The 24,610-nt window shown below is 29.7% G+C and overlaps 2 protein-coding genes and 1 pseudogene across 4 annotated transcripts in view; all 3 read left to right on the top strand.

Moving 5' to 3' along the window:
* Window positions 1-15,703, top strand: part of LOC145191076 (uncharacterized) — a 43,652-nt gene extending 27,949 nt beyond the window's left edge. Inside the window, exons 1-4 of one of the 2 annotated variants that reach the window (XM_090066528.1) lie at window positions 9,648-9,884; window positions 10,459-10,522; window positions 10,602-10,708; window positions 15,016-15,703. In XM_090066528.1, coding sequence (XP_089922654.1) covers window positions 9,678-9,884; window positions 10,459-10,522; window positions 10,602-10,708; window positions 15,016-15,249 — 612 coding nt within the window. In that variant the 5' untranslated portion in view covers window positions 9,648-9,677 and the 3' untranslated portion in view covers window positions 15,250-15,703. Of the gene's footprint in view, window positions 1-9,647; window positions 9,885-10,458; window positions 10,523-10,601; window positions 10,709-15,015 lie in introns of those variants that run through there. The other variant, XM_090066529.1, reaches the window with a different exon arrangement.
* LOC145187923 (uncharacterized) lies at window positions 1,309-4,658 on the top strand (annotated as a pseudogene). Its single transcript, XR_016445197.1, has 4 exons — window positions 1,309-1,713; window positions 1,785-1,990; window positions 2,066-3,615; window positions 3,818-4,658. The product of XR_016445197.1 is annotated as an uncharacterized LOC145187923 (transcript).
* A 1,264-nt stretch (window positions 15,704-16,967) lies between the features above and the next one.
* LOC149881964 (uncharacterized) lies at window positions 16,968-22,390 on the top strand. Its single transcript, XM_090067047.1, has 4 exons — window positions 16,968-17,202; window positions 20,967-21,030; window positions 21,125-21,231; window positions 21,912-22,390. Exons 1-4 carry the CDS (start codon window positions 17,011-17,013, stop codon window positions 22,143-22,145), a joined length of 597 nt encoding a protein of 198 aa, XP_089923173.1. The 5' UTR covers window positions 16,968-17,010; the 3' UTR covers window positions 22,146-22,390.
* Window positions 22,391-24,610: the final 2,220 nt, after the last annotated feature.

Here is a 24,610-nt window from a genome sequence, read left to right as displayed (position 1 = left end):
CTTCTTTAAGGAACTTAAAAAATTAAATAAAACTCATGAAAAACTTAGTTTGCTACTGCTAATACATTGGGGATTGATTAAAAATCTTTAGAAATAAAATGAGAGCTTATTTGATATTTTAATTTGTTTTTTTAATGCTAATTGTATTAAATTGCTGATTTCTCAGAATGGGATTTTTTAGCACGGTGCGATAAATAACTTGAGAACTACTTGTTATGATGCTTTAAAATTTTGTACAGTTATAATAACATATATGATGAACTCACTGAAGCAGTATATTTTTTTAACATTACTTTTTTGCAGAAAAGGGGGCTGTTTTGGGGTAAATTTTGACCCATTAGTTGTATATGCTGTATCTCCTTGGTTCTTTAAGCTAACTTTATAATTTTGCTTCCATGAGTTCTTTGATATATTATAAGTAAACAGTAGAAGTTTGAGTTTTGTAGCATCTACCATTGTCTCAATATTTATTGCAGCGCTTTTTGACTTTTTTAGGTCTTGGGACACAAAAAAAGGGTCCAAATGTGAAATTTTGATTTTTTTTTTTTTTTTTAAAAGTGTTATGCAGTTTTTTAATATTATCTGAAAAAATCAATATTTTTTGGTTGAAATAAACGATTTTAGAATTTTGACCATACTTCCACCTTAAAATAATAACTTTTAAAATACGCATTATTTTATAATTTTTTTTCTAAATGATTTGCTTAAACATAAATTATTTAAAGCATAAATTATTATTTCTTTAAAAATAAAAACTTTAAACAATTTTTACTTTTAGAAAAAATCAAAAACTTTCTCCCAACATTTAAATTTGGAGATAGAACAAAATAATTCTAGCCTCGCGAATAATAAAAGATTTAGTTTAGAGGCTAACTATGTTCAGTTTTAAAAATTAAACCGTTTTACTTATTGAAATTGCATCGTTTCACGATCATTTGATTGCTTACTTCTTGTGACAAAACCATTATACTAACACAAGTTGTGTTGATACAATGTTTACCAGGGACTACTAAAATAACGGGACGCGAAACTTCAAATCAATGCTAAAACGACGACAGGGCCAATCGTAAATGGCGATGCTAGTTTGATTTAATAACGAAGTTATGAAAAACTTACATTAATCTAATTGTATTCACAATTTAGATAACATTAAAGTGATATAAATTTATGTTACACATATAATTATATATTTTTTATCAATATCGTGTTAATAAAATATAGATTAATGCAATAGAAATATGGGAGATATTTACAACCATTTTCAAAGAAAAACTTTTTTTTTTTTTGAAAAAGGTTGTAAATATCTCCCCTATTTTTATTGAAAAATCTGGATTTCTTTGATTTTTTAAAGAAGTAAAATTAAAAAATTGTATTAAGTAGTTTGTAATTTAAGTAATTTATTTTAAGTTATGAATCTATTAAATGTTACAAAATGTTATGTCATATTTATAATAAGTATTAATGGTGTTACTATTATTAGTTATAATAATGCCAAGAAAATGTTCAATAGTTAATTGTAACACAAATTATTTAAAATCGACTTCAGAAGAAAAGCTTCATGTTTACATGTTTCCAAGTGACACACAAAAGTTACAATATTGGTTGTCATCTATTCCAAATGTATTTGAAAAAGTAACTTCAAATATGGGTGTGTGCGAAAAACACTGGCTACCAGGCTGCAAAATGCACAAGCCTCCTCGATCAAAGTTTGAGGTAAGCATCCTTAAAGTTGTTTTTATTGATATATTTTACAATGACTGATTTTATTAATATCTTTTTTTTAGGTTCCTATTGATCCCCCATCTATTTTTCCTGGATGCACATCTTCAATGGTGCGCCAAACAGTCTCAACAAAACCAAGATCTACAAATATAAATAAAATTTCTTTAACATCACAAAATGCAATACCTGATGAAATGGATGATTTCAATCAAATTGATTTAATTAGATTTTTTGATGTTGAAATAATGCTGTCTGAAATAAAAGAAAGGTAACATTAATGATTTTTTCCTTGTTTATGATATTTGTTTGTTTTGATTTAAAGTTTACTTGTTATCTATTTTAGATATCCTCAATACTTTGCATTCATTGAAAATTCAAAAGTCATGTTGTTTGATGTTTCTCGATCATGTCTGCCTGAAACAATATTTTCTATTGAAATTAATTGTCCTTCACGTCAAGTTAATATTTATTGTAGGCATACAAAAGTTAACTGTTACGACCTGCTCAGTTTTTCACATTGTCTTACTCAGTGGTCACAGCTTGAAGCTATTATCAAAAGAGTTTGTACCTCTAGTCCTGAAATAAAAGATGAGGTATTAAGTTTGATTAGTCAAATTGAAAATACATACAGTGACGCTTCTGAAGAAATTTCTTTCCTCATTGAACAACTACGCCTCACCACTTATTCTCCAAATGGACGTCGCTTTTCTACTTTATGTATACGTCGTGCACTTGAACTGTATTTGTCCTCCAGATGTTGTTATCGACATTTAAGAAATCTGCTTTGTTTGCCCAGTCCAAAGACTCTCATTTCAAAATTAGGAAGAGTTGGAGAAGTTGGAAACAAAAAAGAGTGCAATGATACAATCAAAGTTGTTTTTGAAAATTTTAATGGTTCTGAAAAACGTTGCTGCTTTCTCTTTGATGAGATGTATGTTAAACCAAGTGTTAGTTTCAGAGGAGGACATCTCATTGGATATAGTGAGGACAATCCCACTAAAATTGCAAAAACATTATTAGTCTTTTTGATAAAACCTATGTTTGGTAAACCTTCTTTTGTTTGTAGAATTGTGCCAGTATTCAAGCTGTCAGTACACTTTCTTTGCGATTTGATCATAAGCATAAGTAAACAAATAATTGATGCAGGAGGAAAATTATTGTGTCTCTTATCAGATAACCATCCCACAAATTGACAGGTTTACCAAAGTTTTGTTGTTAATAAGAGTTTTCCATGGCAAGGTGTTATAGAAAAAGAAAAACCAGTTATTATGCTACATGACCCAGTTCACTTGTTTAAAAGTATAAGAAATAATTGGTTTACAGAAAAAACACAAACAATTAGTTTAAAAATTAATAATCAACTTCTCTCTGGTGATTGGTCTCACATTGTTCAATTACATAACAGGCAGAAATTGTGTGTTGCCAAAACTACAAAGCTTTCACGCAAGTCAGCGTACCCTAGTTTGATTGATAGACAAAATGTTGCAAACATGGTTGCTGTATTTAATGAAAAAACCATTGCAGCATTAAGATTAGCTAATTTTGAGAACACTGCCTGTTTTTTGGCACCAATTGTTAATTATGGAACATGCTAAATGTAAAGAGGAAAGGTTGTGATGTTTTACTTAATGATACCAATAGGTCTCCTTTCCAGACACTCGATGACCTTAGATTTAAAGAAATTTTAGCATTTGCTGATGCAACTTCTAAGATGTCAGAGGGAAAGGGAATTAAGCGTCATAATACTTTCACACCAGAAACAAAACATGCTTTAGTTAACACCCTACAAGGATTGGTAGAATTAATAAAAAAACTGCTTTCAGAAGATCACCAAAATGTTCTTCCTGGTATTTTTCAAACAGATCGTCTTGAAGGTGAATTTGGTATCTACAGGTAAAATTGTTTTTGTGTTACTTATAGTTAAGAAAATATTGTAGATTTTGAATCTAAAAAACAAATATTTCTTTCACTTATTTATTTGAAAGTTTAACAATACGTTTTTATTTGACAATTGCTGTTTTAACTATAATTTAATACTAGGTTCAACTCAATTTAATTGGTTATATCTTTTTTTAAATTTTTTGCTTATCTGTAGACAACTAAGCGGTGGAAATTATTTTATCTCAGCAGAACAAGTATTAAACAGTTTGCACCTACAGCGGTTAAAATTATTTAGCAAACTTGTTTCTTTGGATGAAACTGACATTCATTGCTCACGTATACATTTAGACTGTTGCACAATGGATCTAATGGAAGAGGATATAATTTATTTAGATGAATGTGTAATTAATGCAGACAATGAATATATTAATGATCAGGAGAAAGCTGCAATTTTTTATATGGCTGGTTATGTACAGCACAAGATCGATCCGCAGCGTGTAGTTGATACAACAACATCACAGTCAGCTAGTTCTGAATTTACAGATTATGTTTCGCGTGGTAAATTGCGTTATCCTGGTGATACTCTTTTCCAGTTTATTTGTTTTTGTTATTTACTGTTTAACAGCGTTCCAAAGCATGAAAAACATTTTCAATGTGTTGTTTACTTAAAGAAACTATTTTTATTTTTGCATTCAACATTACCATTTGATTTAGAAACAGACAGTATAGATATTACAAAAGTTATCTCAATAATAACTAACTGTTTCTTGAAAGGTGTTACGACCCTTGATTATACATCTGATATTGTTTCATTAAACATAGGGGACAGAAAAAGAAAGAAACTCAATACTTAGGGGTCTGATCTTTTACTTTTTGTTGGTGATCTAATTAATAAAGTTTTGAAATGTACTTATGGTTTTACATTTATTTGATTTAAAATTTATTTACAATTATATATTTATTATTATGATATGAATATAGTATGATAATGATTAGTTAATTCATTAACAGTGTCTTGATTATTTACACCTAGTTTACAGATAATTTACAGTTTCTTTGTAAAAAGTTTTATTTTTAACACTTCATCAACACAATTTAATTTTTGTTTGAAAATAGTGATTAATAATTGAGCCATAACATTTTTTTATTATATTTCTATTGATAATTATATTATTGTTTAACAATAGAAGTGTTTCGCTTTTTTTTTTTCATCGGCCCTGTCGTCAAAACTACATGAAATTAGAGTTTCCCGTCCCGTTGTTTTAGTAGTCCCTGATGTTTACTTGAAATATTGTTTTAAAAAAATATTTCTTTTAATGAAGGTTTATATTAAGGTTCTTCACGGAAGCAAAAGTTGAATTTTCGATAAAAAAAAAAGTTTTCGAAACTCTATTTTTGTTTCGGTAAGTTCGAAATAATTTCAAACTAATTAATTTTGCATCGAAACGATTTTTTCATTTCGAAATTGTCAAATTTGTTTCGAAACATTTTTGCGATTTCGAAATTCTAAAAATATTACCGAAACGATTTTTTACCTTCGAAATTCTAAAATTTGCTTCGAAATGTTTTTGCGATTTCGAAATTCTGAAAATAATACCGAAACGATTTTTTACCTTCGAAATTCTAAAATTTGCTTCGAAATGTTTTTGCGATTTCGAAATTCTGAAAATAATACCGAAACGATTTTTTACCTTCGAAATTCTAAAATTTGCTTCGAAATGTTTTTGCGATTTCGAAATTCTGAAAATAATACCGAAACGATTTTTTACCTTCGAAATTCTAAAATTTGCTTCGAAATATTTTTGCAGGGATTAGAACCCCAAAGGTTCTTTTACAGGGATTAAAACGCTCAGGATAAGATAGGGGTTTGATATTTTGTGACATTTTGCGGAAAAGGGAGAAGGGGGATCTGAAAAATTTTTTGCGTGACATAATTTGCGAATGACCACTTACCTCTACACGGTGAAATGTTTCATATAAAATATTAGCCCTCTCAAAGTGAATAAAACCTACCTATAGCAAAAGCTACTAAAGTGTTTTTGTTTACAATTTAAATTGTAAATTTTGAACGTAGAATTTTTAAAATTTTTACTATTCAAATTTTTACTTATTAATTATTGAATGAAGATGCTTAAAAGCATCTTCATTCAATAATTAATATGATGGAGGGAGATGCTATATTTTAATTTCTAATTTAATATGAAAGGAAAGGGAGTAAATATTTTATTCCGGCTCTGAAAAAACTACATTCTATTCAACAGTCATATTTGCTTTTGTTAACAAAATAAAATTAAAAAGATTTATAATGTTCAATCAAATAAAAAGAGATTAGAAATACATGTATAAGTACTACTATTTAACTAAATCGACTTTTAGTCGATTAGTAGAAAATCCAAAGTCGATTACATCGACTCTTAGATTTTTCAAAGTCGACTAATTTCGACTTTTAGTCGATTTAGTCTTAGTCGATAACAACACCAGTTTAAACACTTTAATTTTAAATTTGCATAACGTAAGTTTAAACTTTAGATTTAGAATTTTTATAGAACTTTATAGAACTTTATAAAATTTTATAGAATTTACATAAAAGTTCGTGCGCTTCCTAAATGATATAATTTAAAAGTTATAATATGCAATTCCTTTAAGGCCTGTAACGCACGTATATGAAACCATTGTTGCAATGTAAACGGCTAATTACTCTCTTGGGATTATTTAGATGAGATTTACAGCGATTTCAAACAATTATATTTATACCTTAGCAATCTTTTTGTTACATAACTAAAAATTTTAGTTCGAGTTGTTGAGGCAAAATCAAGTTATTAGGTTTTAAAAATTTACTAAAAACACGTGTTTTACAACACATTTTTGGCCATTATGGATAGTAAAATTAAAAAAAAAAAATTAGCTGTTTTTTATTTCATTTTAATATAAATTTATTCTCATCAAAAAAAAAAAAATCATAATTTTGATTACTAAAAAAAACAACTTGTTTTCAGTTGTGTGCCACCTTAAATTTACCAAGATAGTATTATTTTGCCACATATATATATGTATAATATATCTATATATATCTATATATATTATTCATATATATGTATGTATGGCAAATTATTATATATATATATATTATATATATATATATATATATATATATATATATATATATATATATATATATATATATATATATATAATAATAATAATAATAATAATAATAATAATAAAAGGTATACTTGCCGAAAAACCCCGTGGTAAATTATTTAGGCACCCGGTTATTTTAATATTATTATGCAAATAAAATATAAGGTATTAAAATTACTTTTTGGAATAAATTTAACTTTCCAAAATTCTTTTTTTTTCTTCTTGTAATTAATTTCACTTTTCGAAATACACTTTTTTTTCTTTGGAAAATAATTTCACATTTCGAAATTTTGTTTTTTCTTTCGAAATTAAAATCAGTTTTCGAAATACACTTTTTTTTTTCGAAGTTAATTTCACATTTCGAAATTCTGTTTTTTCTTTCGAAATTAATTTTACTTTTCGAAATACACTTTTTTTTTTCGAAGTTAATTTCACATTTCGAAATTCTGTTTTTTCTTTCGAAATTAATTTCACTTTTCGAAATACACTTTTTTTTTTCGAAGTTAATTTCACATTTCGAAATTCCGTTTTTTCTTTCGAAATTAATTTCACTTTTCGAAGTACATTTTTTTATTTCGAAATTAATTTCACATTTCGAAATTCCTTTTTTATTTTCGAAATTAATTTGGCTAGTTCGATAATTTTCATAAGTTTTTATAGATTTCGAAAAGAAAGAAGTATTTCGGTACCGTTTTAATCGAAAATTTTCGAAATTTGCAATTTCGATAATGAACCCTAGTTTATATGGTATTTATCGTGTATTTAAACATTTAAATCTAGACTTTGGGAAAAATACGATAACCAGTTCAGTAAAAAAAGACCAAAAGCGGTTACAGAATATGGTGAAAAAAGGACAACCAAAAAAAAAAAAAAAAAAAAGAAGAAAAGAGTTGAGAGGAATAAGGAAAGGTTGGATTGATAAAGATTAAGAACAATTATCAAAAAATAGCCACAAAAAGGGATGTTTTTAAAACTTTTTTTACTTATTTGCCTTATATATAAAAATGAAGACTTTAACATAATTTATAAACTCAAAACATGATATCTCAACATTAAAAAATGCTTAGACTTTCAAACTTTCCCCATTTGTCCAATACATATATATGTAGAGAATGAACTAGAATCTTGATAATTGAATGAATATTTATCGATTGCTAAGTCTTTTTTGAACCTTACCCCCTAAAAATTAGTCAATTTTCAGTTTTTAGGGACTTAAAAGAAATAATTTTGTTTTTTATATATTGATCTCAGTTTATCCTCTACCTCATATATTAGATGATAATATTACAAAGTAGCGAGTTGTTTTAATTAGCCATTCTGGTTTAATCGTGTTTTGAAAAATAAATACGAATATGCTTTTTTATGGGTTTTTTTAATCAATAAAGTCCTCTTTTTTTTTCTTTTTTTTTTTTTCAATAAACATTTATATTTTATTATTGTTTTCATTAAATTGATTTTATAAAACTGATTTTAGAATTGATTTTAGTTATTTTACTAAAAAAAAACATTTCCTGTGAAGCCACCTTAAAAACAACTTCGAAAAATCGGTCGATTTTGAAACTTTTTAAAATTGCGTCATATTTAGTTACTAAGCTCTAGAAGTGGCACCACCTTGCGGGTCTAAATTCAAGGTTGAAAAATATCATTCTGAGACTTTAATTAACTGATTGTATAATGATAATATTTTTGCCCACCTTTTTTACCACACTTTAAAATCACGTAAAATATTTCATGTAGGAAATAAATCGTTTTATGCAAGAAAGTTACGCAAGAGCGCAATTCATTACAAATCAATTGAAAAATAAATTAGCTCGAAAGCTAGAGAAATATCTGAAGCATATGCTTGTATGGATAGTGATATCTGAAAGGGGATTTTCTGAGGTATTTGTGCAATCAGTCAAGGCTCAGCAATAAATCAGAACATATATCTTGAAGAATGTTTGGTAAAAAGAATTAAGACTTTTACTGATAAATATCACAGCGATGGAAAATATCTATTTTGGCCAAATTTCGCAAGCGCACATTATGCTATGAAAGCTTTATGCTGGTTAGATGATAACGTCAACTTATGTACCTCGTGACATAAACTCATGCAAGACTAATTGAAAACTTTTTGGGATGTTTGACTCAGAAAGCATATGAGGGAGGATGGACGGCTCATACTCATGCATCATAAAAAGCAGTTGATGTTGCGGATTAAAGAAAATTTAAAAGAATTTGATGAAAAGTTTTTACAAGACACTATGAAAGAAATTAAGGAAAAATTTCACAAAATTTAAAATTAAATTACAGCTAATAAGTAACAATCATAAATTTCAAGTAAAGAGCTTTAATCGTTTAAAAATAAAATGACTTTAAAATTTTTTTCAATCCACCCGTTCCACCTGTTACTTGGTTAATTTTTTTTTGGCCTTGTGCTCTGTAAAATGCTATTTATTAGAGAAAAAGATAAATGACTATCCCTTCTTCAGAAAAAGATAAGTGACAACTCTCTCTTCAGAAAGAGCGATCTTTCAACCTTTTTTGATCTTAATTCAGGCAACAAATAGCGCGCTTGTTCTCTTTTGTTTGGGTTTGTCACCAAAGATTTTTCATGAAAATCCACTAACAATACGTTTTAAAATGCATTTTGCGCACTGAGATAGAAATTTCTGTTTCAATTTTTAAAAAGTTTCATTGAAAGTTTAACCTTATTGACCCGAAAAAAAAATTCTGAAACTTGAGTTATATATTTGCGTTTTTGATTTTTGAATCACTGTAAATTATATTTTTTTTTAAAAAAAAAAAGGCTAATTTTTTAAGGAATGTTATTTTAAGCTGTAATCAATTGATTTATGTTAGATATTAAATAAATCAATTGTTAACAGCTTTTTGTTTCGTTTTATTAAGAAATACTCATCACTTTTTTCAAGCATTAACAGACGAAGCACACAATGAATCCTTTATTCGAAACAAAAACTTTACCTCAAAAAAGTTCCTTGTACAGCATAAAAATTTACATTATATTATTAATAATTGTATTACTACAAATAAGCATTTGCGTATGGGTCGGACGAGTGCAACAAAACGCTAACGAAACAAAGCAATCTTTGCTAAACCTGCAAAATCTATACCATGTGCGAAGGGATGATGTTCCCGAAGTAAGTGAATTTGTTAATTAAAATTGTTTAAAGCTTATTAGAATTGAAAACAATATCAAATACCGAAATAATTCTAATTGTGTTCATCTTTCGATTTGCGGACCACTGGCAATTTTTAAAAACTGCCATCGTCCAAATGCAAAAACTAGCTTTATTTAAAATTTACAACAGATAAAAAAGAAAAATTCCAAAAGCTCTGCACAGTTTACTACTCCCATGGTGTCATCAAACGAACCACTCCCCTAATTTATTCTAACTTTTTGATTGTAAAAAGTGGCCTAATTTGTAGAACTTATCGCTCTAATTTTTGGAAACGCCACGTTGACATAATAGTGACCCTGAGAAGAACGTCGTCTTAACCACTATGTAGGCAATTGAAGCATTTTCATTCTTCCCATCCCACTATATGAACCTTACATATTTTAAAGCTTTCTTGAACAGTGTGAACTTTTAAATCTTAGTTGTACATCTTTTATTTAACAGGAAACACACTTTTTGCTAAAACTTAATTGTTTACGCTTTCTTTAAAAAAATCTCAATGAAATCAGATTAAAAAGTAACTTTTCCATTTTAGATACAAGAAGTGATTGTAGTTGGTCCGAGTGAAGAGTTTAACTTGGAGGCAATCAACTTCCAGGGTAGGCAGCCTTTTGCTTAGATGATGCGTTTCTTTTAAAAATGAATAATATACAAATCACCGATATTGTTAAAATTTAGAAACAGTCTCGGTGTGGAAGGTTGTAAAAAAAGCTGGCTTGATTTCGTTGCATAGCAAAGCTTATTTAGAAGTTTACGTTGAAGGATTTTATCAAGTTACCGCTCAGGTATTTGATTTCACTCTCAACATATCTTACTTTCAGAAGAACTGCTCAGGTATTTGTGTCCATAGTGTTCTTTGATAAAAGTTTAAATGCAGTTAGCTCTACATAAAATGTGATTCAGTCTTTAAAAACAAAAGTTAGAAACTATTATATATTGCTCTCAACATATCTTAATTTCAGAAGAACTATAAAAATGAATTTGTTTTGGCAACGTAAAATACAGTTATTTGCTATCTAAGAATGCAAATAACATATCCTCAGAAAACAGGTCAAAGAATTCTCTACTTAGTTTCTTTAGAAAGAATTAAATAAAGATTCTCAGCATGGCAATCTCTTTGATTTGACGTACCTAGTGCTTATACATTTGCAATTTTATCTGCTTTCCTTCAAGATTTTATCAAATTTAATCATTTAACTCCAAAAGTTATTAATTTAGTATATGATAAGCGTGACTATTGGGTTAAACAGTTACCATCTAGTTCAGAAGTAACGCCAAATTTTACTTGATTTTCTACCCTTTTAGTCATTGAATCTGCAATCAAAATTAGAGTTTTCTTCCATCTACAAATTTATTCTTAAAAGATACTTCAATAACTAGTTTTTCTGAAGAAACTCCTGTTTTAAAATATAACAACTAGTCTGGTTCAGCAATATTTTTAGGATCATATGATAAATTACCCATTTTTAGACTCATATGATTAGATTTGATCAAATTTTGTTGAGAGGCAGATGAGTTGTAGATTTAAAAAATTTAATGTCTGACTCTGATAAGGATGATGGTAAGGATGATGGTAAGAATGATGGTAAGGATGATGGTAAGGATGATGGGTAAATGTATAAGTTAATTTACAAAAATGTTTAAGTTAATTTACATTTTGCATACAAATGAACTACCTTTAAGGCTCCTGACTACAAACCTTGATAGACATAGAAACTCCCAAGATAAATTTACAGGGCCTTTAGACAAACTATTTTCAAAACTAAATCTAAAAGGACGATAAGAAAAGTTTGAATCTATAAGTCATTTGAAATACTAATTAAAATTCCTGATGACGATTTAAAGTCTGTATAAAACTATATTTCACTAAACTACAAGTTCGTTTTTTCTATAGTCAGGTCACCCTAAATCCATTAGTTGCCAATAAAAAATCTGGTAATCATTGCCACAGCAGGTTGCAAAGATTGCCAGATAATCCTTTATCTAAGTAAACAATAAAAATGACATTTTAAAAAGACTAAAAGTTCTTGTTCTGTTTATAGTTCAAATAAACTTTCATATGGAGTCTAGGATTAAGATGAAGCCTTCTATTATTAATGGGCCCCGTCATCTAATCAAATTCCTTTATCTATTAAAAATTCAAACAGTGGAAGTTAATAATGCAGTTATATAATCTATTCAAAATGGAGCTTTCATTTACATTTTTAGTCCATTTCATTTCTCAAAATATAACGTTTGCAGTTAACACAATTATGAAGGTTAGAGGAGATTCAGAGCTTGGTGATGCAAATGCAAAATCAAAAAAAAACCTTCACTGAACTTTGATGCCCTGTTTCTCCCTAAACTAATTGATTGATTGAACAAACCTTTGAGTCTAATTTCATATACATGATAAAAAAAAGATTTAGAGAAAGGTAATCTCCCTAAACCGCACATAACCGCAGCAATCCCTTTATATTCTAAAAGTAAAAGTGTTAATTAACTTAAAAAAATATACAGCGGTGGCCAAAAATTAAAGACCACTCATTTTTTAGTTGGTTTCTTAATCTTTAAATTAAAATTAAGAAGATTCTAATTGACATATTAAACTTTTTTTTAATATCTTGTTAATTAAAACATACGGATTAAAGTGGTATAATTTTTTTAATCTAATTCTAATTAAATAGCGTTTAACTTATTAAAAAACTGATGAGTACTTATAAATCTTCTTTAAATAAATTGGACAAAATTTAACGACCACTTTCAAATCTTTAATTTGCACTTATTAAAAATAATAATCCTTTTTTTTTTTTTTTAACTATCTTAATTGCTTATTACGTTGGCTATAAAATAAAATGTCGAAACCTGAGTTTCGATATCAAATAAACATTTATTTTTTGAATTGCAATAAGGATATAAAAATATTGCAAAAATGCGTGTAAAGATCGAAGAAAAAGACAGATACGCAGCTCTTGTATTAAAAGAAGAAGGCTATAGCATCAGACAAACAGCAGAAAAGCTCGGAAGGTCTCACTCTTGCATTATTAACATAATTCAACGATACAAAGAGACCCGGTCAATTAATGATCGTCATAGGACTGGACGCAATAAAATTTCAAATGACCGTGATGTTCGCTCGTTAGTGAGATTAATGAAAGAAAACAGACAAGCATCATCTACAGACTTGTCTACGAAAAGGACACTGTCAAATGGTCTGAAAGCAAGCCCTAGAACTGTGCGAAGGGTCTTCCACAATTTAAATTATTTATGGCGTGCTGCTGCAAAAAAACCACGGTTAAATAAAAAACAAAAGTTTGCCAGGAAAGAGTGGTGCAAACTAAATAAAAATTGGTCAACAGATCAGTGGAGCCGTGTGGTCTTTAGTGATAAAATGAACGATGAGGTAGACAACAGAAAAGGTCGCATAATGTTGCGTAGACTTCCAAGCGAACGGTTCGATGAATCATGCATTTTGAAACGAACAAAACAAGGCAGTGGTTCAATAGGCATTTGGGCCTGTATAAGTGCCTGTGGAGTTGGCGTTTTTCATTTATTCGATGGTAGACTCAACAAAGAAAGGTACATCGAAATTTTGGAAAACTCGCTTATTCCTAGCATTGATTTATGGCAGTTGCAAGATGGATTTATTTTCCAGCAAGATAATACGTCGTGTCATAAAGCGCATGTTGTTAGCGATTGGTTCAATCCTAATAAAATTCAAGTGCTTCCATGGCCTGCCAATAGTCCAGACTTGAATCCAAAAGAGAATTTAAGGTCGTGGCTTGATCAAAAGCTTGGTAAAGAACAACTTTACAATTTGGAAGATTTGAAATCTTCAATCTCTCATCATTTGAAAAATGTGCCTGATGAAGTAATCAAAACTTTAATGAGTTCAATGCCAGAACGAGTACAAGAGTGCTTGAAAACAAATGGAGGAACAACACGTTTCTAAATTATTTTTTTATTGCTTTTTGAAATATTTTTGAAACTGGTCTTAAAATTTTGTCCAATTTTTTTTCCCATTTATATTCTTTACTAGTCAGTTTTTTAATTTTTTAATATTATTTTTTAAAAAAATTATAAATTCTTTTATAATAAATATAAAATACAATAAAAATTCTTTCTAAAAATGTTTTCCTTTTTTTGATACCTTTTTCCAAAATAAAATTATACTAAGGTTAAAAATAAATTTTGAAAAAAAAAAGAGTGATCTTTAATTTTTTGCCACCGCTGTATATCTCCTTGGAACTCGATGGAACATTTTTTAAGCTGATATTTAAAGCAAAAAAAATATGTATGTATTCTAAATTAGTTTAGAAAATTCTTCTAATTTGAACAATAAAAAATTTGAAATATATAAAGTTAAAAGATTATCTTAAAAGTAAATATAGACTTTAATTTAGATTAAAACGTCTCCATTTTTATTAAATAAAAATCTCTCATTTTTTAGATTTCTTTGAAAATAATATTAAAGTTTAACTTCTTTAACCATAAAACACAAAATATAAGTTTTATGAAAAAACTGTTTTTACTTTTTAAATAAATAATCATTTTTAATTAATATTGTTAAAAAAAGTGCACTATATTTACAAAAAAGTTGTGAGGGGTTTATTTTTTTGTTGTTTTGAGTCACTGTGCGTCATTTTCTGGCCGGCAAAAAAAAAATTGGTTGGCAAAAACTTTTCTTTACTGCGAAAGCGCGAGTTAGATATATAGTTAATATAATTAATCTGTCTCGTAACGTTTCATAATTATCCGGGATACAGTTTTTAAATTCCGAGACAAAATTTATTTCCCTGTTTATAACTTTGTTCCGGGACAACCTTTTCCTTTGTCTCGTTATTTTTTTCCGGGATATTTCTCGTCTCGTTACGCTTGTCCCGGTTCATTTCGAGAAACCGGTTCCGAGACGCAGACGCTTAATTGTAACCTCCCGAAAAATTTTTGTGGTGAAAAAAAAAAAACAAACACAAAAAACCCACATAATGAGATTTTTTTTTTTTAATTTCAAATTTATTACAAAATTATCCATATTTTTGTAAGCTTTAATGTTTAATGATTCATTATATTTAAAACCTTTAAAAAGTTAATGTTTATACATTCTTTAACACAGCTACGGTTATCAGATGACTTTAATGTGCCTGAGTATATCAGCTATCACCTAAAAAAAAATGACGAAACTGTAGCATCAACAACATGGAGCTCTAAGAAGAGTACGAGCGCAATTAACGTAGTTACGTACGGCAAGAAAGGCGATCGTCTTTCTCTCTACATTCCCTGGAAAGGAGTGAAGTGGTTTGTATCAAAAGAAGTCACTTATTTTTCTGCTTATTACATTGGATCGTAACCATTTATTTTAACCACTTAAAGTCAAAAAATACTTTTACGATTAGTTTTTATACTTTTAAACTGTATAATATTAATGTTGTTAATGCTGATGTTCTTGAGTTTTGTTGTATAAAACATTTTTTTGTTCCATTTCTGAGCTTGCTCATGGATTCATTTTTCTGACTAATCTTATTTTCAAATATTTTAGTAACTTTAATGATTTTAAATTTTAAATAGTTTTAGAAATGTTAATGTAAATACTTTTTTTTCGTGTACATATAGTTAAGTAACAATTTTATTTTGTTACAACTTTTTTGACGAATGAGTGTTATTGTATTTTATAGCATTTTGTCACGAGAGTTTTTTAAAGTTTTAAACGCTCTTTTCCAAGAAAACAAATTTTTAACAGTTGCAGTGAAACTATTTACAAAGAAAGTCTGTTTTGAAAAATACAAACTAATTTCTCAGGAGAATGCTGGTTTACTATCTTTTAAATTAAAAAAAAAAAAAGCTTAAAACTAGCACTCAACGATTTACTACTTTTTTAATTTTTTTATTTCGATTTCTTCGAAAATAATTTTTTAAAAAACCAAAGAAGTCTTTTTAAGGGAATGTTAAAAAAAAAGTAGTTTCCTTCTTGATGATCCATCGAAATTTCAATCACCATCTGTTGTAGACAACAATAGACTTGAGAGACTGGTCAGCATAATATTTGTACTCTAAGTTAGTTTAGACAGACTTACTGGCTGGCTTAGACCCTTAGCCAGGCCTACACTCTCCTCTTTTTATCTCTAGAACAATGATATACAATAAACAACAAAATGAACTATGGGTGTAGTATGGGTATTGGTAAGTGTCAGTTACCATTGTTTATGTACTTCATGCTCAAATATTTTCGTCGTTTTCTAAACGTTCCTTGTTTCTCACATCAAAATGACCATCTTTGAATCCTTTAAACCAGTCTTTACCAGTAGTTTTTTTGTTTCCCCACATTAAAATGACCATCTTATAAACCAGTCTACAAGAGGCTTTGATATATAATCAACTTAAACTTCGAGGAAAATCCATGTGAAATAAGTGGTTATAGACGTACAAGTAAACCAATTTTGGTAGAAATAGACATGTTAAAATTTTATCACAGGAAATACCATCTTGAACAATGGCGTCAAGCTCACTGGGTATTCTGCGGAATTAAGCGTGACTTCGGAAGATGCTTCCTTGTTGAAGTGCCTGATTGAATAATTTGAGCTGTTATTGAAAAATGGTTTTTTCCTAGATCACAAATTATTAGATGGATTGGCGTAGTATGCAATCATCGGTACATTGAATGAAAGTATTTACACGCACGAGGTTGTTATGTATCAGAAGACTTTCATTAACCCTTTTAGTTCTGATGTTTACAATCAAAACATTGATAACTAGTGTGAGCAAAATAAAAGCTTCTTTGACAAATCGGTACAAGTGAAAAATTGTTTACGAGCTATTTGAAATTTAATTTTTTAATGAGTTCTTTACAGTTACTTATTGTTATATTACTTATTATAGTTCCTTATTTTAACTAATCAAGTTTAAATAAATTTTAAAAAAGAAACCAAAAAAAAAAAAAACTCAAAAAAAATAATAAGATAAAGTTTCTAAATATTATAAGAAATTCTAAGAATTTTAAGTAGTACTCTAAGAAATTAAGATTTTACCGTTGTTACATAAATATCAGCTATAATTTGGCAAACATTCACTTTTACTTTTTGATTGGTAAGGAATTTAAATAATACAGCATGCGATGGAAACTATATTCAAGAAAGTCACTAAACTCGAAAAAATTACTATATGCAACCCTAAAGCTCACATACAATTCGCAATTATGTCATTGCAAATTATTATTTGCGTGTGGGTCGGTGAATTGCAGCTAAAATCCAACGAAATAAAGCAACGTTTGCTAGACCATCAAAATGATGGTGCAAGACAACTCAAAGTAAGTGAATTTATCGGAAACATTCCTGCACGATGCACAGTGGGAAAGTCCCATACAACTACACGGACAAAAATCAAGAGGTTGCTAAATCAATGAATTCTTGATATTTTTTGAAAGCATTTATGTTTACATTTTTTCTGCAAAAAACTAAAACCTTTTAACTACTACACTCCTTCAGAAATTTAGCACCAAATTTTGAAAAACCTTTCTGGCTCATGCTCCCATGTAGAAATGGCAGTAATTTTGATTTGCCAAGTTCAAAAATTTTCTGCTAATTCGTAATTAATTTTAAGAAACTGCTCGACATGGACAATCAAAATTGTTGTCATTTCTACATTGGTGACCCAGAAAGATTTTTTGATATTTTTGAGATAATTTTATTCTCTGAGTTCAAAATAGATGTAAAGATAATCTACACACTAAAAAAGTAGTTTCTTTTTAAATTCTAACTTTTTATTAATACTTAGTTTCATAATACATAATTTCATAGTAAAAAATTTAATTTTAACTACTTCATTCAAAATTGTTGGCATTTTGAAATTGCTCGTCGATGTCTCAGGCAATTCTAAAGAATTTTTCAGTTTTTTTTTTTTCTTTGAAGCGCACTTCCGAGTGAATTGAGCTGAGCTTAAAATCAGATGATATCATTGTTCTGTTAAACATCTTTTAAATTTGCTTCTTGGCTTATTTTTCTTACGTTGAACTCCCTATACCGCTGACAGTTTTTTTCTGGATTCTGAAGCTTCCTCCCTCAAAATACCTAAAGGAACAGGAGAATGGAGTTATATTTCAGCGGCGTGTGATATACCTTATGCACGGTTACTTGGGGAGAGTTCTAATTACAGTTCGTAGATGTTTTTGAACCTTCCATATTTTAACCTGCAACTATTCCATTATTTCGGCACTTTTAATCCAAATAATTCATTTGGCAGTATGCATCACCAAACCTTGCAATTCAAATTTTACTTTTATTTCACTAACTTTAATACCTTCTTTAGGTGGTATGCAATTATCCATCGCTTTTGTAGCGGTTGGCCAACTTGGAAAACCGTAAGGATCCGCTCGCTGACATGCTTCATACTGGTCTTTAGAAACATTCGTGCTGACAATACTTTCCAAACATCTGCTGCTGGCATCCCCGTAGTGTTTTTTAACAGTTTGTGGAATAATCCTTTTAAATTTTCTTTTCTTTTGATAGCTTTTGATAAAACTTTCACAAAATTAAAATCTCTTTCTTTAAAAGCTTTTCTGTGGGCGTGCAGCAAAGCTTTCTCCACTAATTAATACTTAAGATCACTTTCTTTTTCGTCATTCATAACATTCCGTCGCTTGCTGTCTTTATGTAAGCATTTAAAATCTTTCTTTAGCTGTCCACGCTTCTTAGACGTAGATGCTCCACTGATGTTGATGTTTGTTCTTCGATGAAATCCTTCACGTAGAATTTTCCATCAACCCAAGTTGAATGATTAGTATATAATCTATCTTTTTTACAATCCCTAGATACGCAGAGTAACGTCCATAAAACATCGCAATTTAGTGTGTCTTTTTTACTTTCACTTTTTACTTTTGATAAAATTAATTTCATTACTGATTGCTTTAAAACATTGGAAGAGTCAATAGATTCCTTTGATTGTTGTAAGTGAACAGGGGATGGCGAAAGCAGATCAATTTGTGCCCAAATTTGTCTGCCATTGAGTAATTCACTGGGTGACGATCCATTTGTTAAAAGGAGTTCGGCGGTAGACCATAAGAAATTCTTAAAAAGCATTCTTTGGAGGTAGGTTCAATTTCTTCATGGCATTTTTGAAAGTTTGAACTAGTCGTTCGGCAGCACCATTTGTTGCGGAGTGATATGGAGCACCTTTGAGTAGGATAATGCCTCGACTATTGCATCATTCCAGAAACTCATGAGAAGTGAATTAGTAATAATTATTGGAAACCAGAGCATGTTGATTACCTAAGTGTGCAAAATCTTCTTTCAGTAAATCAATGGTAGATTTGACACTGATAGAAGACGTAGGATGAATACATGGATATTTAGATAGAGCATCAACCATGATAAACCAATTGGTACCCATGAAAATGATTGCATGATCAAAATGTAGATGACTTAAAGGGCGTTTTGGTAGATAAATGGACTGCCGGTTTCGACGGAATATTCTGATTTTCCGCACAGGTAGTGCACTGATGTGCTAGATTAGTGATAGCGAGGTCAATGCCTGGCCAATATACTGCAGATCGTGCGAGTTGTTCAAGACTTGATTTTAAAGTGATTTAGGGCAATAACACGTGGACCATAAGAAAAGTCTTTGGAATTCCCGTATCTCGTCATTATTTTCAGACTCATCCAACCATCTCGAAGATTGAGAATTACTGCAGCGATTACAGGATCTTGGCTCCACTCGCGGACCAAGATATTCGAATCATGCATATTGATTTGAAAAATAAAGGTTTTCGTCGTACAAATCATTAAATTTTTCACTACTTTCCTCCCCATTGAATAGTTAATGCAACGATCGCAATCATTGCGATCATGGCCAACTAGTAAACGACTGAGTGCGTTAGCGTTGCCGTGTTCAGCATCTTACAAGACTCAATTTTAAAATTGTATTGGTTAGGAATTAGAGCGAATTGAGCCAGTCTATTTACTGCCATAGCCGGAGAAGCATTTTTTAGACCAAACAGTGCCAGCAGTGGTTTATGATCAGTGACAATGGTGAAAGGACGAACAAAAAGAAATTGATGAAATATTTTAGGCCAAAAATTCTTGCCAATGCTTCTTTGTGAATTTGACTGTAGCGACGTTGAAAATCTTTTACAATATTACGATATTACGATTTTATATGGTTCTTATACCTTTATTTTTTAACTTCAGATTCAAAAAAAGCAAATGACAAAAGGGCTTTAAAATCTGTTCTTTTTGTAACTTTGTTAGGGTTTGTAATCCCGTGGTATAATTAAAATCCCGGGATTTCGGGATTACATTTATCTAATCCAGGGATCCCGGGATTTTGAAATACCTATTCTTGAAAGATTTTAACATATTATTTTAGAAAAATTTTAAGAAAATTAATAAGACATTTAAAGTATGTTTAGAATAAACAATTTATCAAATTAAAAGGAAGTTCTTTGGTCTGTTAATATTATACATACTTAATTACTAAATTATAAAGATTTCGTTGTTTTTGTAGATATAATATACATATGCAACTATTTTTTCTTATTTTAAAAATACGTTTTGAGGAAGCAGAGCACATCCAAAGTTTCATCGCCCAGACGACTTCTTATTTTTGTTGCAAAATGTCCTGCCGCAGAAAAAGCACGTTCTGATTTCACATTGATAGGCTTAATAGTCATTTAAAATTTATACGCTCTTTGCAAAAAATCACCACGTGTTTCTCCATTTTCAACACCATTTCCTTGTGAATTTTCATCGATAAAGTCTCACATCAAGTTGATATGTTGGTATGTTCGTCTTCGTCGAATTGCTGATCTATTTCTCTTTCTATATCCTGCTTTTGATATAGTACTTCAATAACGGCCAGTTGCACACCGAAAACGATTTTTAAAAAAATCCCGGAATTAAATGCTTAATCCTGTGATTTCGGGATTGTTAAAATCCGCGGATTCCCGGGATTTTCGGGATTCCCAAACCTAAAATTTGTTCATGAAAAACGTTTTAGTCTTTGTTTTAATTTACCCTTTAACTTTTAAATTCACACAAACTATAAAAAGATGCTGATATATAAATCTCCGTTTTTTAGATCCAAGAAGTGATTGTGCTTGGTCCGAGAGACGAGCTGAACTTGAAAGCAATTGCTTTTGACGGTAGGCGACGTTAGATAAAAAACATACAAAGTATTAGTATCAAATGAAGTTAAAAACTCTAGTAACTATCTTAATTAGAATTATTAACTTTTAGAAGCAGTCTCGGTGTGGAAAGTTGTAAAGAAAACTGGCTCAATCTTGTTGCATCACAATACTTATATAGAAATTTTTGTTGAAGGATTTTATCAAATTAACGCTCTGGTATTTGGTTTTACATTACGTTTTGTTTAAAAAACTATAAAGTATTACGTAGGCTCCACATTAAAGTTCGCTAAAGTTGTTCTTAACAATTCAGATTTAAAATCCTCACGTACTCAACATTTTTCACTGGTTACCTGAAATTAAGTTTTTCTTTTTCCTTATTGTAGCATTTTACTTTAGTTGGTCTTTTAGTTCTGGGATATAAGGAGATTTTTTTTCTCTTACTTTTTATGGTCTTTTACTATATTTTAATACTTGGATTGAGATAGAAGTTTAAGCTTCTGGTGAATGAGATCTCATATCGGCAAAAACATGTGAAGCGTTTGCTGCCATTTCATATCGTAAATCTATATTTGTAATGTGACACAACCGCGGAACTCTATTATATCTAATCTCTTGATAATAAAAAGTTTGTAATGGTTTTAAAAGCGTCAAAAGGTTGGACGTGATCCGTGCAACGTTCGTGAAAGCAAAGTTATACAATATCATTTTCTTTTGCACAATCTTCAACTGCCGAGCTTTTCTGACTAATGTTGGAACATTACAAGTTTTTGCTGCTGACAGCCATTTCTTCCCTCATTTCTCTTAGGTTTCTTAAGTTTTCTTCCATTGCTGCAAGTCATTTTAAGTTTTGACTTTTTATGTATTTTTTTTTATTTATGAGTAATTCTTTCACATAGCTGTGCTTAGCAAAGAATGCAACTGTTCCTGAATTTATCAGCTATCATCTAAAAAAAAGTAACGAAATTATAGCATCAAGAACATGGAGTTCTAATCGTAGTACAAGTTCTCTTAGCATCGTGACGTATGCAAATAAAGGCGATCGTTTATTTCTTTACAATCCCTGGAAAGGAATTCGTTGGTTTGTTTCAAAGAAAGTCACTAGTTTCTCAGCCTATTATATTGGATCGTAACAATTTTTTACTTTCTATCCTCATTATCTTTTTAAAGGTTTTGTTTTATAAAACTGAAGCTTTTTTTATTTTTCTTTCAATATATATATGTAAATATTTTTTTCTGAGTTCAATTGCTTAACTTGAAAATCTTTTTTTCAAGACGTTTTTTCTTTAAGTTGTTTTAGGTATGTAAAGTTATTTATGACAGTTTGTTAAAACATGACATTTTAACTTTTTATTATTGCATTGAATATTTTTGTCCTTCCTTAGTATTTTTATTGTTAACGATGCTAATTTTAGCACTTCATAAAAATCCACATCAATTTTTAAATAAGTTGATTTGAATAAAGAAAGAGACTACAAATTGTTGTTATTTATTTTGTTTGCTGTTGTTTAAACTTTATTTTTTTGTTTAAATTCGATAATCTATTTTTTGTATTGTTTTATTGTTATTTTGCATCATAGAACAGTTTAAATTAAAATCATTGTTTTGATTTATTAATTAAATAAAACTGGAAAAGGTAAAGATTTGGATGAACAGTCAACATCGCATTTCTAATCAATAGAGACGTTAAAAAATATTCCTAATAAGCTCCTCATCTTGAGACTAAAGACCAATATTAAAGCTAACCCTGATGTTGCAAGCTGTACTGAGTGAGCGTATTCATTAGAGATGCAACACGGTTTGAAAATTTTGGGGTGAGTCATCAACGAAAACACCCGAAAAAGTCCTTTGGAGGGGTCATAATATGGACCCTTGGGATACTATTGCAAGTAGTTTTAAAATCAATCATTACCGTCCGACAAAGAAATTCAATTTTAATATTTTTATAGTAAAGTGCTCATATTACGAATTTTTTTCAAAGAGTTTTATGAAGTAAAAACATTTTTTAAACTTATATTGATATTTTATTGTAAATATAGAATAAATAACAACAAAGATTCTTAAAAATTCCGAAAAATTGCTTTTTTTTTACAAAACTAGAATCCACCACATCTCTAATGTTGAACATCAGTTTTGTTTTGGAGTCTTGTTAATCCACAACATTTTTTAATGTTCATCATTTTTGTTCTAGTATTCAAACTAAAGTTAATAAAACTTTGTTAGAGGAACTAAAAAAATACATTTAAAATGTCCAATTCTGCAAAAACTCATGCTGAGTGTCGAAACACAGTTTGCATTCTCTGCATGACAAAATGTGATCGAAGTATAACACCTTTCTTGATAAGCAGATTGGCAAAACACTCTCCAAAACCATTAGAATTTAATGATGATCATTTTCCAAATGGAATTTGCACAAATTGTTGTTTCATTCTGCAAAAATTTGATGAGGGAAAAACATCACAGCCATTTCCCAAATTGTATGGTTTCAGTTCAATTGCTGTGAAACCATGAAATTCTCCTGCATGTGACTATTATTTGCCAAATTGGTAAGTAAAAAGGCAAAAATTCCTTTCCTTTTTCCAACAGTACTACTTAAGAGAAATCATCTAAAGTTGAAAAAAGATGCACAAAATGCCTAAATGTGATTGGACCGGGTTTATCCCATAACTGCATAATTAGCTACCAGCTGATGTCGTATTTCTGGATTTTGATAAAGCTTTTGACAAAGTCCCACATCAACGAATGCTTCACAAAATAAAAATGTACGGAATCGAAGGCAATCTTCTCAATTGGATAAACGCTTTCCTTCTCAACAGGTCTCAAAGAGTCATCCTTGGTGACACTCAATCGAACTGGTTACCTGTGACAAGTGGAGTTCCGCAAGGATCAGTCTTGGGTCCATTTTATTTGTCATTTTCATCAATCATCTGCCGGATGTAATAAGCAAAGAAAACAGTTGTAAGATCTATACTGATGACTCTAAAATCCTAATTGTCAAATCAATTGCTGCTCAACTTCAACTCCAATTAGATATTGACCAAATTGTTCATTGGACTAAATCTTGGCTCATGGAGTTAAACGCAAAGAAATGCAAGGTCATGCACTTTGGTCAAAAAAATTAACTCCTTTCAACTATTCAATGGAGGAATTAGGCCCTTGTTCAATTACGACTCGAACTACATTGGAAGCAACCACTTCTGAGCGTGACTTGGGAATTCAAATTACCAATGATCTTAAAGTGGAAACCCAATCCATCATTGCCTGATGTAAAGCAAATCAAATGCTAGGCATCCTAAAACACACTTACCAATCTCGTCATGCTTTTTTATGGAAACAATTCTATTGCACCTACATTCGTTCTTTATTTGAGTTTGCGATTCCGGCTTGGAACCCTCATTTGGTGAAAGATGAACAAACCATAGAGTTAATACAGCTCAGAACTACAAAAATACCAGACAAACTGAAAAAATTAGACTACAAGTCCAGATGTTTACAACTTGGCCTATCTTCTCTAGTTGAACGTCGTAAAAGAGGTGACCTCATCCAAAAATGTAAAAATATTAATAACATCGACACAGTCAACTGGCACTTTCCCCTC

The sequence above is a fragment of the Hydra viridissima genome, unplaced genomic scaffold (assembly GCF_058129835.1).
Source record: "Hydra viridissima isolate aposymbiotic clone 2 unplaced genomic scaffold, HvirCarnegie_v1 scaffold_11, whole genome shotgun sequence".
NCBI classification, from domain to species: domain Eukaryota; kingdom Metazoa; phylum Cnidaria; class Hydrozoa; order Anthoathecata; family Hydridae; genus Hydra; species Hydra viridissima.
The sequence above is the reverse complement of the archived record's forward strand: the minus strand, read 5'-3'. Positions and strand labels throughout refer to the sequence as shown.

Coding starts and splice junctions, on each gene's coding strand:
- LOC149881964 (XM_090067047.1), top strand. CDS start 17,011: ATGGAAACTATATTCAAGAAAGTCACTAAACTCGAAAAAATTACTATA. Junction 17,203..20,966: donor ATGGTGCAAGACAACTCAAA/GTAAGTGAATTT, acceptor TCCGTTTTTTAG/ATCCAAGAAGTGATTGTGCT. Junction 21,031..21,124: donor GAAAGCAATTGCTTTTGACG/GTAGGCGACGTT, acceptor ATTAACTTTTAG/AAGCAGTCTCGGTGTGGAAA.